At 39.5% G+C, this 18,660-nt stretch overlaps 1 protein-coding gene across 26 annotated transcripts in view; it reads left to right on the top strand.

Annotated features, from left to right (window-relative positions):
- Positions 1-11,310, top strand: part of KLF12 (Kruppel like factor 12) — a 442,425-nt gene extending 431,115 nt beyond the window's left edge. For all 26 annotated transcript variants that reach the window (XM_023252228.2, XM_045054344.1, XM_023252233.2 and 23 more), the window contains one exon: positions 1,408-11,310. In XM_023252228.2, coding sequence (XP_023107996.1) covers positions 1,408-1,589 — 182 coding nt within the window. In that variant the 3' untranslated portion in view covers positions 1,590-11,310. The remainder of the gene's footprint in view (positions 1-1,407) is intronic.
- Positions 11,311-18,660: the final 7,350 nt, after the last annotated feature.

The raw sequence follows: 18,660 nt of genomic DNA, 5'->3' as shown, positions 1-18,660 counted from the left end.
TTGATTCATTCAAGAACTTGTCTGATATTTATTCTATCCTTTACCCCAAGGATACCGAAATGGTAGCGGTCTGGTCCTTGACCTCCACGTATTCAGAAACTGGTTGAGGAAAAGGCACCTAAATAAAATCTTTATGATACCTGTGATAGATGATATAATAGAAGTAAGAAATGAATAATTTGGGAGTTCCTGAGAAAGTAGAACCAACTTTGAGGATGTGACAAAGTTTACATGGGAAAAGAATTCTACATTCCACTGTAACATAGTGAAAAGGGCTGGATTTGGAACCAAATGCTTCTTTTTTTCCGACATTGGGCAAGTTACTTTACTGCATTAAGCCTCAGTTTTCTCATCTGTAAGGTGGGGTTAGTAATACTCACTTTGCATAGGAATCAGCCAAAAACTCCCTTCCCTGTCGTAGGTCCTTTTCACCAAAGACTGTGTGTGGCCAGGAATTCTGTTGACTATTGGATGGAAGGAACAGAAGGAGAGATCACTTTTTGTGGGGTTGCATGGGGACAGGGCATCCATTCTGAGTGAGAGCCAGGAAAAAACACACCTGGGTCAACCATTGTCTCTCTCCCCCTGGGAGTTCGTGGACAATGGGTAGTGTATCTTTTCCCAGCAAAGCCTTTGCATATTTTACTGTTCTTACAAGTTGACTGAAGGACCTGGTCAAATTACATACTTCTTCAGACTGCTTTTCACCATGAGTTTCAACACTAAAACCAACTTGATGATTCCTCAGGGCTCGCTGTAATTAAATCACTGAAAAGGGTATTTAAACTTTACACTCTTAGCTATCTAGGATTCCTTTCCAGTAGACAAGCAAAAAGTAGATGGTTTATGAACGATAGGTACTTCATACCTAATTTCTGGGGAGTGGTGGAGTGCTTTACCTTTTAATGAGACTCTGTGCATATTCTCAGTGACTGATAAATGGACATTGTGTCCTGAAACAGCTTTAAACCATCCAAGTGGTATACATTTTGGGAGGAGTATTGAAACAAAACCTAACTAATTACCCTTTATAATTCTTTGTGAGTCCCAGCATTAGAGCCCAATCAACCCTAAGTAGAGACCTAAAATGCCTCTTTAGTCACCCAGTCGAGATGATATCCAGTAGTGATCAGTTTACGCCTTTACGTATTTTGACCGGAAAGTAACTCCCCGGTAATTGAGGGTGCAAGCGTTAACTAAGTCTGCCAGATGTCCCAACAGGAGAGACGGGATTGAAACCCCCACCTGGCTGACCCCAGACCCGCTGGCAGGATGGTAAGGTTTCCGGACAGAAAGGTTACCAGATGGAAAGTCCCCTGAGAGCCGCAGTTGCCCCACCCCTAGTGCTGGCTTGGTTGTTATGGAAAAGTGATGGAGCACCAAAGCGTGTGTCCCTTTTTCTTCCAGGAGAGAAACCCTACAAGTGCACCTGGGAAGGCTGCACCTGGAAGTTCGCGCGCTCGGACGAACTGACAAGGCATTACCGCAAACACACGGGAGTGAAGCCATTCAAGTGCGCGGACTGTGATCGCAGCTTTTCCCGGTCAGATCATTTGGCACTGCACCGCCGGAGGCACATGCTGGTGTGAGGAATGCTACCCGTCCAGCTGAGCGTAAGAGCTGGATCTCTTAGCGGCACCCAATTCAGCAGGGCTGAATCCCCTTCACAGTGTTAACACAAAAGGGCATCACCATCCCACGATGTCTGAAACCAGAGCAGGAAAAAGAAGTAACACTTCTCCTTTCGGTCTGAAGGTAACCCCCATCACGACTACACCAGAAACGTCTTCTCGCTGGCCTGGGAGATCCGTGACACAAATGCTGAAGAGACAGGCATTGTTTCCCGTGCTGTGTACTCTGCCATTTCAAGATGTTTGTAGCTTGTACGTTTTCTGAGCTGTCAGACGTTTTGTTATCGATACCGTAAAGGTCGTCTACCACAAATTGATGGCTAGCGCAAGACCTTTTAAATTTGGATTCTTCTCCCATCATCCCACCCCTTACCCTCTTTTTACTGAAATTTTAGTTACTGTCTCAGTAAGATAGAACACACATCCAATCTGTTACCAGCAAGCAGCATGAAAGTAGAGAAGAAGAAGCCTGTTGGAGAGGTTCCATTACCTGAAAATAAAGGGGCGCTCAGGCAGCCCTTTGCAATAGTGATGACGGCAACTAGATATCACCCGCAACTTGTCATTCTGCCATGCCCTGAAGAAAACCAACATTGAATCTCTCATTTGTTTGTCGTTGATTGTTTTTGTTTTGTTTTGATTCTGTTTTGTTCATCTGTTCGAGCAGAGGGGCAGCGACATTTCAGTTGGAGCCTAGTCTCGGTGTCTGCCCTGGCATGGACTGGCACAGAGGTGTTCTGTAGTTGAATAGGAAGAGCCTGTCTAAAAAACTACTGCCCCACTTCAAATTGCAGTGTTCTGTCACCTAGGCATCATCTCTTCCTGCCCCTAGTATTTGATTACAAGGAATCAGGGGGGGAAAAAAAACAACAAACTTTCTTAGACACACTGGCACCAAGGTAAGAGGTGGGGCTGCTCGGGCAAAGTCAGTGAACATGAAAAATCAGACAAAGCAGAGATGGAATAATGCGCCTCTTGAGGAGAAAAGCAATAATGAATAAAAGGACTTTCCTACAATAACTTCACTGAGGACTCACGTTACCAATTTTCATACTTACTAAAGGGATTGTAAAAAACACCCTAGCATTTTAGATGTCTTGGTTACATTTAGAGCCCTGAGGTAATCTTTCTGCTGTTTGTTGTCCTGCTTGGTTGAGTACCACAATTAAAGATTATGCTCCCCTTTTCTTGTTTGAAAACAGTTATTTGGTGACGAGAAAGGCCAAGGAGGCATAGCAGGGAGTTAACCCTTGGGTTAATGGGTCAGTTCTCCTTGGAACCGAGTCAGTGGAAAGGGAGCGCTCCCCGAGGAAAGCCTGACATGGTGCTAGTTTCCTCACTTGGAGAGCCAAGGCCAAGTGACTCTCCAATAGGTTCTTCTATATAGACTTCATTTTCTAAACTGTATCGGAACCCAGGGGTTCTGCGCTGGCATCTACAGGGATGTTGAACCCACTCATCCTGTGCTGAGGGTGAGAGGAAGGAGATGATCATCCCGTCAGCCCCCTAAACTCACGAGCCTTTCTTGCAGCTAGCGAAGTACACAGGAAACAAAGCAATACATCACCAACAAGCATTCTTTCAGAAAAATTACCGTATTTTGTTTCTCCACTAAAAGCTGGGTTGTTTTTTTTTTTTTTTCAGCTTTATGTGGCTAAGGGGCTTGGTGAAGTTTTTTTGTTATTGTTGTTGTTGTTGTTGTTGTTAAGATTTTTTATAGCTTAGATATAAAAGGTTGCCAGCATAGGCCTTTGCAATATATTTTAATCACCAACACTTGATTTGGGGAATTGCACAAATTAACCTCACAATATTCCTAGCTCATGTTTAAATGTTTGAACATTCTGAAATAATTTCCGGTTGTAGAACTATCCTTTTTGGGATCCTCTTCTTACTCAGAGAAACTTTAATGATGAAGCAAGAACTATAAACATTGAAACAAGGACAATTCGTGTTGGATGGTATTAAAAGGAATTTGTTTTAAATGTTCAAGCAACAGCATAATGATTTTCAGGTCAAATTCTGTCTTCAAAAATACGTGCTCTGCATTTTCTGCCAGGTCTGAAAAATTCATCAGGCAATTTCCTTCGAACAAGGGCTGCGATTCTGTTGATACACAGCTCCTTTTGCTACACAATCTGACTACCCACCAAGCACTGGGTTTTTTGGTGGTTGTTTTTTTGGTTTTTTTTTTTTTTTTCTCCTCTTTCGTTCTTTTTTTTCTTTTTTTTTTTTTTTTTTTACCAACTGGAAAGTTTTTTTTGTTTTTTGTTTTTTTTTTTATCTGTACTGTATACAATTCCTACTTCTCATTGCTTGTGACCATTTTGGATAGAAAAAGGTTTCTTGCTACACAGCGGCGTTGGTTACTGGTCAGTGGCAAAGAACACAGAGAGTGGCCAGCATGGCCTGTGATGTCCTCACTGCCGGTCCTAGAACCTGGTTGGCTGTTAGTAGGTGAATCGTCCAGGCGCAGTGTAGACTTGATTTCACTCTGCCTACTCTCATAAGAGGGGCAATCTTTTCTCTGCGGAGAGATGTCTTGAGAGTGTTACAAGTAGAAATGGTTTTTAGAATTTGTAGAACTGACAGGCAGTGGGAGCTTCCTGAGTGACAGCTTGACTTAAATTTAGCACAGAACTAAATGAGCTGCTCCTCTCTGATCACATCGGAAAGGTTCAGGGAAGTGAGCTTTTTCTCCACCCTCTGAAAGTAGAAGCCAGACTGAGATGGAGATGGTAAGTTAACTGATAAAACCTGTCAGCATTATGACATTTCCCCCTTTCGACATAATCGATACTTCTAAAGAGAGATCCGAGCACAAGCAGTGAGTGAGTTGCTGATCTCCCCCTCAGGACGGAAACTTACTTGGGGCTCTTCCCGGGACAAAGCAAATTCTTCCTGGTGAGTTTCCTACCAGTGTTTCCCCATGGAAAGGAAAGTGATTTGGGAGAGAAGGAATTGGATTTTTAAGTAGGAATATCTTCAGGCATGGAAAAGCCTCCTCCATTTCATCTATATCCATTCTAGCCTCTTTTAAAAAGCACAGTAGTAGACGATGAGCAACAGACAAGGGGCAGAATCCAAAGGATTTGTCAGTTGCCTAACTAGAAGCATTCTTTGGTTTTAAATTTGGAGCTGTTCAGTTTGCAGTTGGACACATGTGCGTGTTTGAGAACTACACCGACAGCTGGAGTGGCTTGAGGAGCTGTAGTAGACTTGACTATCTCTTTGTGGTGTAGAGATGGGAGCTCAAGAGACTTAACATTATTTGAAAGAGTTACAAGTTACTCGGAGGTTTTAATAGATGCCCTCCCCATATTCTGATCATAAGTTGTTAGGAAAAAGATTCACGCTTCCCTATCCACCTCCAGCCCCATCCTGTCAATTATGTGTGGACTCTGAGAAGCCTGCTTGATAACTTGTCTTAAGTTGTATTAAGACATGTAGACGAAAATCCCTAATGGCTTTCCCATAAAGAATGTACTACTGCCTGGCATTACTTCGACAAAACACTATAGGACATTGATTTGCAAAAGCAGTTGACAATAACACAAACTGCATTTTTAAAAAGAGCACTTTTTATTCACTTTAAGTGGAAAATAGGAGGGGAAATTGTGAGGTGGGGAGAAAACCTTACAAAATGCTACAGTGTTTACAAATGCCAGTACTAGGGGATGAGAAAGGCCATTCTCACTCTGGTTGAAATTTGGAACAGCTTATACAAAGATGGTGTTCATTTTTATACAACTTTTTTTAAAACTTCAGACTTTGCCATTTCTGTTTTAAACGTAAATCTAATTCTGCACTTTGAAATCAGTTCATTAGAATAACATGTATATGGATAAAGATGCAGTATTCCTTATTCTGTACTTTATTTATTTATACTTACCAAAGCTGCAAATGAATAAATCTGGTGAGGTGAGGCCTTCAAATGTATTCCTACGCCTTTGTTATGTGGTTATGACTGCTAAGAAATGTAGCCATGATGTTGTTAGAAAGGTGTCTTAACATTTATAGCGAGGATTGACAGAATTTAAGCAGTGTTAAGAACACCAGCACCCATAATACACTGAGCTATAGTCTTCATGTAAGGGACTGAATGAGAGAGAACTCTCATGCGTCCTTTTGGGCCCAGGAAGCCTTAATACTCATACCGCATAGTCCCGTCTCAGATTTTGCTCTGTACTCACGCCTGTAAATCTAGGAGGTTCTATGTATTCTGTAACTTCGTTGACCAAATCTCTTCCTTCAGTTTTTCTGAGGTAGTGCATCTCATTCAAAAATCTTTCCATTCAATATGCTTTTGTTCTGAAAAGGGGTTTGGTAAGTCACGTCTTCCATATTACATTTCTACTTACCCCCACACTGCCTTCCACTTACCTGTACAGGCACCCCCACCACATACACACCTGTATATGCAGCAGCCAGTGGGCTCGTAAATATCAACAAAGAACTTTTTTAAAAGAATGAATTTGTAATAATCCATGCTGTCTAGAAATGTAAGTTATTTACCTTATTAGGGAATCAGCTTATAATGCTATGTATGACTTTGCCTGCATTTTATAGTTAAGAAGTGTACATAAAAATTAAAAATGCTATATTTTCACAGTTTCATTATAGAGTAATGTCTGTTTAGCGACCCATGTCCATTGGTACTTTAAATATGCTGAATACTGTGCAGTTGCAATAGAAATTCAGATTTTCGTAAGAAAATGACATAGGAGGATACTGCATCTTTAAAAAAAAATAGAGTGAAAATATTTTGCTGTATTCGTAAACGTATGTGATAGTGAAAAGTATTTTCAAACTCACAAATTTTACAGAGGTTGTAAATAGTTTGATGAAGTATGTTGGGAAAAAAGAGCTTCTAGTTTTCATCACAATAAAAAAAAAGAAACTTGTTCAGATATGCCTTGTATATCGTACAATTAGCAATATTGCCATGGGAACTGTGTTCCACTGTGTCAGAGCACATTCTTTGTGCTCTGACCAAATGGAGTGGTCACTTGTCTCAATTTAGCCAGGACGGTTTAAAACACAGTGAAGTCATTTTAAGTTGCAGACAACTGATTCCAAATTCAAAATGTCTTTGCCTGAAGAGGAGAAAATAGCCGCATAGGATTTTACTTGTGCTAAAGAGAAGCATCTAGCAATTATTCTCTTTTCTCAATTATCTTCCTCCTCAGTGAACTAGTTTTTGATACCAAACAAAAAGTAAAAAAGCAAAACAACTATAAGGTGTTGGTTGATTCTTGTTTAATTCCAGAGGGAATGAATACTTTTAAGAGTAGCTACATGTTGACAAGATGAAGTGCTATGGATATGGCCACATGTTCAACGAATCTGTACTGGCAACAGGAATAAGCTAATGCCCATTTTCAGAAATGAATTAAAAGCTGAAAGTGCCTGTCAATAGACATTATGACCAATGAGATATTCCTATGCTTTTACACAGCAATAATTCTTCATTAGACCGGGTCTTTCCTCCACATTTGGGAAACACATGCACACACACACACACACACACACACACACAGAATAAATATATGCACATCGTAAATTGAACAGGTTCTAACACCCACGAAAATTCTTTTGTGATTTTTAAACATACCCAATCTTGTTTTACGCTAGTTACTTATTAATTTAATCTTACAGAATGTAAGAATGCAAATCTGAACATTAAGGTTATCTTCAACATACACTCTGGAATATGGCAATTATAATCTTAAGGTAAAAACTTCACTGATTCGCCCCAAACTTGCAAAGCACTGTGTGTAGCTCAAAAGGTTTTGCTCAGTTAACAAAAGTCAAATTATGTAGAGCAAAACACTGGAGATACTTGTTTGTTTTACTTTATTTTGTCGACTAATATCAAATGCACAAATTCATCTTTACATTTCTTCATTTTCTTTTTCCCTAGTATTTTCTGTTATCCTACAAGAACCATTTTGGAATGAATATCGACACAATCATTTCTCTCTAAAAAAGTCTACTGAAGACTGCTGACAGTAAGCCTAGCTTTGACCAAGGTTTGCAGTTAGTCCTGGAAATTACCAGATTTACATTCAGAACTTGCCTACTTTTTCCTGTAATTATTTTACTGCTAGAAGTTGAGTCATGAATAGAAATATACAATGAGATTATACGAATAGACAAGAGCCCTGGAAATTCTCCAGCCTTACCATCTCAGAGCACAAATCCACCCAAACAAGCTATTGAGGGCTATCAGCAAAATTATACTCTTTCAGAGCCAAACATTTGGTAGGAGCAATTTTAAAAAATATAACTGTGATTAAACACTCAGGCTTTAGACAGTGAAGGCTACCACGATGGACAGTGGTCTACATATTTCTCCAGAACCAGACCACAGGCCTAGAAAACCATTCACTATTTCCTTCTCTAAGTTACAGAAAGAACAAAAAGGAGAAGGAAATGTGCCAGGATAGGGTGTAAAAGAACCAGTTAAGTGTCCAAGGAAAGCTGCTGGGTTCTGAAATCTCACTGAAGTCAAATCTTCTAACTGGGCTGTTTCCTACAAGTTGTCTCAAAGTACTGAATGAAGTTGAAAGGTCAAAAATTCAGCAAACCGTGGAAACAATAGCTGTCCTTTACTAAACCCTTACTATCCACCAAGCATCCTACTAGGCAATTTTTGGACACGTTGCCTCTATTCCGTAAACAGGTCTACATTTTATAGTTGGGCAAATGGGGCACAGAAAGTGGCTGAGTCATTTGCAAACACGGAAATAGCGAACAGCAGAGTGGGAATGTGAAGCTACCTATCTCTAGTCTGAAGGCCGTGTTCTTCCAACTGCACCACACTGCAGGTGGCTTCCCTACAGCCAAGTTTTCATGTTTCTAACTCTGAAGTAGTTTTATGGCTGGGTAGTCCTATTTTCCAAGTAAGATATAGCACATGATATGACAGTGGTACCCAATACCTGAAATCAGGCTTCTCCTGGGAAGTCCTGCATTAAGGATCATTATAAACAAACAGCAATGATCAGCTGTCTCCCTGAATTTGTCACTTTCCTCTGAAATGTTTGGCCTAGAGATCCCAAATCCTGAAAACTCTCCCCCACTTGGTAGCATTTTAGCCAGAGTGGGTTTTCTCAAGTCTATGTATTTATTTGTAGGTATAGTAAAAGCCTTTCCGCCTGTAGACCTTCTAGAATCTGCTTAAATTGCTTTTGAAATGTACACCTCCATAGAACTCGTGAATATCAGCCCACTCTTGGCAGTTGTTAACGGGGCGGCAATCACAAACATTCAGATGACAAGCAAGGAGAGAGAACGAATAGTTCCTTTTCAGATTTCTCACCTGAAAGTACCACCTTGGAATGTTTTAAATAATCTTATGAATAATTTGTTTATGGTATTGTTAGTTTAATTGAATTTTATGTGAGAAGCTGTCCAACATCAGAGAAATCAACCGCCACCCCTTTTCTGTGTAGAACAAGGTCTTTGACAGTATTGATCCATGGAAGCACTAATGGGCTTAGAAAACATTAAGAGAATGTCATTTCTCATGGTGTTTCTTTTTTCTGAAAATGAATCCCCTGAATTATGATCTTTCTCCCTGTTACTTGGCTGAGGGAAGAGATAAAACCTGTATAAACAAATTCCCTTCCGTGCTGAAAGCAAGTGTTCTGTGTGCACAAGCCACTGCGGGAAGGGGCTCTCTTCTCCGTTAATTGGGTTTCACAAGCAACAATTTCTCAACAACAAAACCACAACTTTAAGTGAGTTGAAAAGAGATGAATAGTGGTAATAGTCACATCAGTACTTTTTTTTTTTTTTTCTTTCTTTCTGGGTTTCATCTCTAGAAATTTTAGATGTTTGGGACAATAGAGTCTGCCCTTTGTGCAAAGCAAGAACCAGACTCTGTGAATTATATCTTGCTTTTACCAAAGCAGGCCTACCAAGACGTTCACAGAGATTCATTTTTGGTGAAAAATGAGGGTGCATAGGAGGGTAGAATTTGGGTCACATTCTAGTAAAAGTGCTCAGGTAATCAAAAAGTAAGACATTTTAGGGACACACCAACATCTTCCCCTTGCTAATTTCGTGCTCCAAAGATACAGTGTAAAACCTTATAGAAAATGCTTTCTCCCTACTTGTGTTTCTAGTTTTCCTATGGCAGAGTTTTTTAATTACACCCAGACTGCAATATATATTTTGTTCCTCAGGCTTCATCATGTTGGATGGGTATTGTTGAACTGGGGCACTGGTGCCTATATTCAAGGCTCTTTCCTATCAACTTGTCTGTCCACAATTTGTTGTGTTTAAAAATTCATTTAAAAAAATCACCATCCCCCCGCCCCCGACCCCTCGCAGAATGGTAGTTGTATTGTTTTGTCCATGTCTATGTGGGACACGTTGCATCCCATGGCAAACCAACTCTCTGTGGATGTGAGATAACTACTTACAAAACCAGCTTGAAAACATCGTCTTACGTATTATGTCATCCTGCATCATAATGCAATTATGTGTATCATAACATGCTCATTTTAAAAAAGAGAAACCAGCAAATTCATGTTTGTCCATTGAAGAATGTACTCAGAACTTTCTGTGTTGTAAAACGATGAGAACAGACCACCTTTAAGATACCCACCTGCCACTTAAAATGACTTAGTTATAATTAGTAGTAGTCTAGACATTGCTCTTGGTGTGTGGGGGTCAGTTCAAACGTCATATTCTTTTAAATAAATCTCTCACTCGTATTTGAAAAATATATGGGAATAAAGAAAAATATCATCTTTGGCCAAATCAAGCAGGCATCTTTTTCCTTTTCCTTGACACTTAGCTCATTATACATGATGACTGGATCACAAGATCCATCTGTGTAAAAACACAAAAACATCCTTTGGTTTACAAAACAGTTATTCTAGGCTTGAAGCCTCTGAACAGCAAATTGAATAGATGTGCTGCGTCTGACTCACTTTACAGATGTAATTTTACAAAAGACTCTCGGGTCCCTGACCCCAGAGAGTTACAATGCCCACAGGAGGTCCTACGCATTAAAGGATAAAACCCCCCAATGATGCTGGCAAGCAAATGTGTTAATTTCTTAAATCTTCATTTGGTTTTCTGTTCAGTTTTAATTGCAAATGAATTTATTTCTCCAGCTTATCTAAAGATCTAATTTCCCAATAGTTTCCTCTGCATTTATATACTCTGTAGTGTTTAGGCAACCCCTGTTATAAGTTTATTAATATTATGTAAGTGTTGTTCTTGTATTTATGTATAGTGTATGTATTGTAAATATACTCAGAGCTTTTTTCCTTTTACTGTAAAATGGTGATTTTTTTTTTTTGCCCTATGATAATGTAAAGGGAGACCCTCCTAATGAGCCTCTCTCAGAGGATGATTATTCCAGTCTATTCTCAGAGATTTAAATGAACAAGTGTTATCGTTTTTAATGGTGTCTCAGACATATTCTGTTGGTGCATTGCTTTTCTGTATTCAACTTTCCTATGAATTGAGCTGTGAACCGAAATAGAGTTTAAACCTTTAACTGTATGCATTTGTATAATTATCTGAATGAAGGCATGAAGGTTAAATAAAGCATTTTGTATGGAACAAAACTCCCTAATTATTACTAAGGGTGACTCAGACACTTTGGAAATCATGGTTATTAACCATTCTAATTAAACCTTTGTTATGAAAAGTTTTACCACTTGTGTACAGTGATTTGAAACACAGAACGAGATATACTTGATACTAAAAAATGAACAGGGTTTTTATCTCATAACAACCGGCACCCAAAGAAGGTTTCCTAACAATATTTTACCGAATATAAAATTAAAAAGTGGTCCAGGAATATGAAATGATATGGAAAAAAATGCATCTTTCCAAGCCTAGAATGGACTCTATAATTGAATTCTTTTTTTCAGGTTTTGTGTATCACTTAAGTATAGAAGGATCCACCTGGCACGTGCCAGCAAGTTTATTTCTGTACGTTTTTAAGAAAACTGGATTATGAGGTTTTTGAAAATAAGACCAGTAATGAGGAGAATGTCTTTTGAATAATTGCTAAATTAAGCACTTGAAAAATCTATTTATCCTCCAGCGTAATGTCCTTCAGTTGAAGATCTACTAGGTAAATCCACTCTATGACGAGAATGGTAGTGAATGCTACTGATAATTATATAGAATGGTGATAGATGATAGGTGGTAATTCAAATAATAATTGAGTACTTCATAGATGCCAGGCAGTATTCTAAGCATTATATCTGTTCCTTTTAATTCATTACAAAAATTCTGAGTTAGGTCCTGTTATTATCCTAATTTTTATAGATAAAAAAGAGTGGCGCTGAGTTTAGGCAATTTTCCCAGTCAGTCTGGTTCCAGAACTGGTGTCCTTAGCCACTAGGGGGTTGTGGGCTAAGAGACTGGAGAAAGGATGGAAGGTGGGGATCAGGGGCTAAGGTGGGAGAGAGAGTTAAGAGCAGTGAATATCAAAAACATTCAACAAATACTTTGATTATGTATGTTCGCGCCGATATAAACCCAACAATACTGCCCTTCGTCTCATACTCAGCAAATCATAGGGTAGTTGAATCACTCATAAAAATGAGAGACTAAAATCGTTTGAGGCTTGCTTTATTACAGACAGAAATCCACTTCCAAATGAACGTGGTGTTCTGCAGAATCACTCTGTTCCACTCAAAGACACTGTGGAGAGAGCCACGGGGGTGCACATTCCAGCCATCCCCATCCAAACACGCTTCTTCCTCTTCAGCTGGGAGCCTCAGTGCACTGTGGCTCTGACTTTCCCAAACCTGGCTGTTTCGAGCACTATGAAGGGGGTCCCTCCCAGGGGGGAGTGATTTTCTCTCCCAGTCAGAGCTTTGTTGGTATTGGTGTGGTGATCACAACCCCCAATTTATGAAGGAAATCACTCACTAAAAGATAGCAAGGTATTTTTTTTGAAAACTGAGGCAATAAACCATAAGTACATTTTTACTAAATTATCTGTGAAGATTTTCGTTATGCCATCTTAGAAATACTCGGTTAAGGCAGAGGCCAATAAATTAAGGAAGTCCGTCTTGTTCTACTCTGGGTGAAGCATGGTAGCAAATTGTAAGGCTGAACTTAATTCATTCAATTACTTCATTTTGGATATGACTTTGTAACAAAATGTAAGTTGGAAATTAATTTTATATGTCTCTGGCCTGATTTTCTGAGAGTGCTCGCTAGGCCACGCAAACAGCCAAACCAGCCCTTTAGCGATGTTTTTTGTTTGTTTTTCAGTTCATCCCAGGAGGCTTTATCGTAAAGATAGACCAATGGAACAAACCTCAAGGAATAGATCACATGCTATTGTTTTACTCTCAAGGTAATTTATTTGTTAATATTTCTTTTGCTGAGTGATTCCTGGATACTTCAACAATAGGGGGAATTATATGGGGGCTAGATAATCCTGTAACTTTCTCAATCCTCTCCTTTACTCTGGGTGTTTCATCACAGCTAAGATTTCTAATCTAAATACCGTTGGTGTAGCTGTTTCTTACTCTGTCCAATATAACAACAGCACGAAATGGTTAAAAGTACAAAAATGGCAATGTGCTTAGGATCAGAATACCCTGGGGCTTTATCAAAGAAGAAAACATATTTCAGTGCTAGAACAAAATCATGCTCCCTAAACAATTATTTTAGTCCCAGATGGCCATTGATGGTTTTCATACCATATAGTACATTGTCTTCCCACCAAAGTTGCCTGGTTTCCTTCAACACAATGAGTTCCTTGTACTTTGTTTGAGTGCTGTCTGGATTTAATATATTTCTCTCCCAGCAGTGTAATAAGTATAATTTACATCACTTCCTGTTTAGTCTGAATTCACCAATGAACGCCCACATAGCTCATACACTTGAGTGATTATCTATCTCTGAAATAAATTATATTTTCCTTACACAGGAACAACTTTTACACAATCGAAATTCGTGTGTGTGTGTGTGTGTGTGTGTGTGTGTTGGAGAGAGAGAAACTCAGCTTTATGAGGCAATGATGACATCAGCAACATTAGACTTAGCTACACTTTACGTGAATATATTGTAATCCGTTACGCTGGAGAGGTTTGCAAGGCACTGCAAGTTTGTGTCATGAGCTACTGTGATATCCAGTGCATAAGAGCTGTCAGACTGTACCAAAGACTCAGGTCAGTTCCAGCGTCTAAAGAGTAGCCTTGCTGCAGCTCCAGACTCCTCTGAACTCTTAAAGCTTGATCAGAGACCAAGTTGTGAGGTAGATGCGGTCATGAGGATTAACATTATTGATCATCCTCAGGGCCCTTTAAGCTGGCATTAGTGTGGCCAGTAAATTCTGTTGCTGAACTCGGTAGGGTCTACGGACCCTGCTTCACCTTTCATTGCTGATTTGGAGCCAATGATTTGTAATACGTTTAGCAGGAATGCGCATAGTCTCTTAGGCATTGATGTTGATTCTTTTGTAATTTGTCTAATGTTATTATGTGTCTTAAGTACACCTGTAAGTTATATTTGATATGTCTAAAATATGGGCAAGTGTTTAGGAAATACCAAGTTTTTTATTCAGCCACTCATGCATGGCAAGTCAGTGTTATTATGTTTACTAGTAATAATTTTTATATGCATAAAATAAGGAAAAACACATAATTGAGTTACTAGTCTGTGTAGGTATTGCTAATTGATACAGGACATAAAAATTGTACCTAAGATATAATCTCTAACCAAAAGTCCTACTAGGGTAGGTAAATACAGTTTCTGTGGTAGAAAACATAAATGGCTTAGCACCACTGGAACTGGCTAAGGTGTCATGGAGGCCTACAGGTAGAGAGAATAGCCTCTGTAACACAGGTAATGAGCTGGGCCTCCATGTCCCCTGGAAGAGATCCCCAGAATGTATTTAGGGTTTTTTTTAAGGCATAGCTCTGTTCACCTTGCATACAGATAGATGCTCAGATTCCTAATTCCACACCAAAGCCCTCCCCAAGATTTCTGTGAACTTTGGGGATGTAAGCAGCACTGGGGGAAAAGGAGGCAGGGCTGCTTATATAATCACTATCAACTCTCTTAGTTTAGGGATCATTTTAAGGTCTGACGTATTTTCTGACCTGTTAGCCTCTTCCTTGATTTACTACACAAATGCACATGTACACACACACACACACACACACACACACAAGTATGTGTAAATTGTATGTTTATTGTTTGCAAACTGAAGCTTTGTGCCAATTAAATTCATTTAGTGGGTCAAGATGAACATTTTCAAAAATGAGGTATAGGATGGAATGGAATAGAATGGGATGGGATGGGATGGGATGGGATGGGATGGAATGGAAGAGAAGAGAAAGAAGAGAAGAGAGAGAGAAGAAGAGAAGAGAAGAGAAGAGAAGAGAAGAGAAGAGAAGAGAAGAGAAGAGAAGAGAAGAGAAGAGAAGAGAAGAGACAGCAGAGAAGATGAAGAGTAGCTTTTTTTCAGTTTTGTACACATGGGCATGCATGTAAGGAGGCACAATGTAAAAAGTTAAAGTTGGAAAAGCCTCTGGTTGGCTAGTCTATCTCTCTCCTTTTCTCCTTTTCTCCTGCCCAACATCTCTCCCAAGGCAAATCCCAGCGTGTTCATTTCTCATGCTGAGCAGTTTATCCATTGTAGTGATTAATTTTATACGTCAAATTGGCTGGGCCATGGTGCTCAGATATTTAGTCAAACATTATTCAGGATGTTTCTGTGAAGGTAGTTTTTTGGATAAATGTAACATTTAAATAGTGGACTTTGAGTAAAGCAAATTACCCTCCTTAATGTAGATGGTCCTCTTTCAATTGATTGAAGGCCTTAATAAAACAAAGAGTGACTGCCCCTAAGAAAGAAGGAATTCTGCCAGTAGATACCTTTGGATTTGAACTGCAACCTTTCCCTGAGTCACTAAGTCTGTAGCCTGCCAGCCCACCCTATGTTAAACTTACCACACCTCTACAATCGTGTGAGTCAAATCCTTAAATAAATCTCTCTGTCTACAGATAGAGATATAGAGGGTAGAGATAGAGATATAGACACACACACACACACACACACACACACACACACACCCTGTTGGTTTTGTTTCTCAGGAGAACCCTGACTAATGCCTCCTTCTATTTGACTGCTCAGGCTAGGTTTCATCTCCCTGACCTCACAGTCTCACCTTTCTCCCTGCAGGACCAATCAATCAAAATATTTTGCTAAATAAAGGTAGTTCCTTCCTCATGAAAACTCTGCTGTCAGTTGCAGTTTGGAATGGAGATAGTACAGTCACATTATGAGTGATGTGGCTCGTATCAGATAATATGTTTTGCTGCAATATTTCAACTGGCTTAAATCAATTGATTCCCCAAATTGGAAGACCAAAGGAACCATAATCTTGCCAACATTGATTTATCCCTGAGACTTTTGTCATCCCTGTTCCTTTCGGTAGCTTCTACATCAGACTGGCAGTGAGATGGTTGCAAAAGTCCCAGGCCTCATACACATGTACAGGTGTAATAGAAGGAAACAGAAACTTGCTCCTGGAAGCAGAGAAAGGAAGGAAACCTGTGGCAAACCACTCTTCTTGTTTCATTGGTCCAAATTCAGAAACAAGCACATTCCTGAGCCAATTCTTGGCAAGAAAACTCTTAGACAAGGCAAGTTCCCTTGTGCTGCACCTTCCCTTCCCTTCCCAGCACCTCCCTTGTGCTGCAGGTGGGGGTCTACTTATCCTGAGAATCATGAGCACCATAAGGTAGTAAAGCAGGTTCAATGTGAGTTGACATTTTTATTCAACTGGGTTTTTTTTTGACAATTTACAAACCTACAGAAAAACTCAAAAATAGGACACTGAACATCTGTATACCCCTCAGCCAGATTCCCAGGACCCTGTGTATACACATTTTTTAACTGTTTAAGTGCAAATTGTGGACATCTTTTAGACTTCTCCTCTGAACATTTTACCACCTATTCCTTAAGAACAAGGATATTTTCCCATGGAGGTTGTAAAAATGTCTCAATCGTGCCCTTTACAGATTTTTAGTTTGGGGATCCAGATCCAGTGAAGGTTCACACAATCGTTAGCCTTCCCCACTATCCCACACCTTTTTTCCCTATTCATTGTGTTTTTCTTTGTTGGTGTTTATGTCTGTTTAGTTTTTTGTTTGTTTTGATGGTGGTCTTTCATGATTTTGACAGTTTCAAAGCATCTAGGCCAGTTGTTTTGAATGTGTCCTTCAATTTAGATGTGTTTGTTTACTTATGATTAGATTTAGATTAAACATTGTTTACCGGGGACACTACACAGATAACATAAACTCAGTGCATTGCACAGGAGGGATATGGGGTGCAGGTTTCTCCCATAATTGGTAATGTGAAGTTTTTTCACCATTATAAGATTATTTTATTCTTCTATGTGGATTTAAAAAAAATTTTTTTTAATTTACATCCAAATTAGCCTATGGTGCAACAGTGATTTCAGGAGTAGATTCCTTAGTACCCCTTACCCATTTAGCCCGCCCCTCTGCCCACAACCCCTCCAGTAACCCTCAGTTTGTTCTCCATATTTAAGAGTCTCTTATGTTTTGTCCCCCTCCCTGTTTTTATATTATTTTTGCTTCCCTTCCCTTATGTTCATCTGTTCTGTATCTTAAAGTCCTCATATGAGTGAAGTCATATGATATTTGTCTTTCTCTGACTGACTAATTTCACTTAGCATAATACCCTCCAGTTCCATCCACGTAGTTGCAAATGGCAAGATTTCATTCTTTTTGATTGCCAAGTAATACTCCATTGTGTATATATCCCACATCTTCTTTATCCATTCATCCATTGATGGACTTTTGGGCTCTTTCCATACTTTGGCTATTGTTGGTAGTGCTGCTATAAACATGGGGGAGCATGTGTCCCTTCAAAACAGCACACCTGTATCCCTTGGATAAATGCCTAGTAGTGCAATTGCTGGGTCATAGGGTAGTTCTATTTTTAGTTTTTATATTTTTAGTTTTATATTTTTGGTTTTATATCCTGCAACTTTCCTGAATCTCCATACTGTTTTCCAGAGTGGCTGTACCAGCTTGCATTCCCACCAACAATGCAAAAGAGATCCTCTTTATCTGCATCCTCGCCAAGATCTGTCGTTGCCTGAGTTGTGAATGTTAGCCATTCTGACAGGTGTAAGGTGGTATCTCATTGTGGTTTTGACTTGTGTTTCCCTGATGATGAGTGAACTTGGGCATTTTTTCATGTGTTGGTTGGCCATCTGGATGTCTTCTTTGGAGAAGTGTCTATTCATGTCTCTTGCCCATTTCTTCACTGGATTATTTGTTTTTTGGGTGTTGAGTTTGAGCAGTTCTTTATAGATTTTGGATACTAATCCTTTATCTGATATGCCATTTGCAAATATCTTCTCCCATTCTGTTGGTTGCCTTCTAGTTTTGCTGATTGTTTCCTTCGCTGTGCAGAGGCTTTTTATTTTGATGAGGTCCCAGTAGTTCATTTTTGCTTTTGTTTCCCTTGCCTCTGGAGACATGTGGAGTAAGAAGTTGCTGCGGCCAAGATCAAGAAGGTTTTTGCCTGCTTTCTCCTCAAGGATTTTGATGGCATCCTGTGTTACATTTAGGTCTTTCATCTATTTTGAGTATATTTTTGTGTATGGTGTAAGAAAGTGGTCCAGGTTCATTCTTCTGCATGTCGCTGTCCAGACTTCTCAGCATCACTTGCTGAAGAGACTGTCTTTATTCCATTGGATATTCTTTCCTGCTTTGTCAAGGATTAGTTGTCTATACGTTTGTGGGTCCATATCTGGGTTCTCTATTCTGTTCCATTGATGTGAGTGTCTGTTCTTGTGCCACTACCATACTGTCTTGATGATTACAGCTTTGTAGTATAGCTTGAAGTCCGGGATTGTGATGCCTCCTGCTTTGGTTTTCTTTTTCAAGATGGCTTTGGCTATTTGGGGTCTTTTCTGGTTCCATACAAATTATGTTTGTTCTAGCTCTGTGAAGAATGCTCGTGTTATTTTGATAGGGATTGCATTGA

The sequence above is a fragment of the Felis catus genome, chromosome A1 (genome assembly GCF_018350175.1).
Source record: "Felis catus isolate Fca126 chromosome A1, F.catus_Fca126_mat1.0, whole genome shotgun sequence".
Taxonomy (NCBI): Eukaryota; Metazoa; Chordata; class Mammalia; order Carnivora; family Felidae; genus Felis; species Felis catus.
Note: the sequence above shows the minus strand (reverse complement) of the source record. Positions and strands in the feature narration are given on the sequence as shown.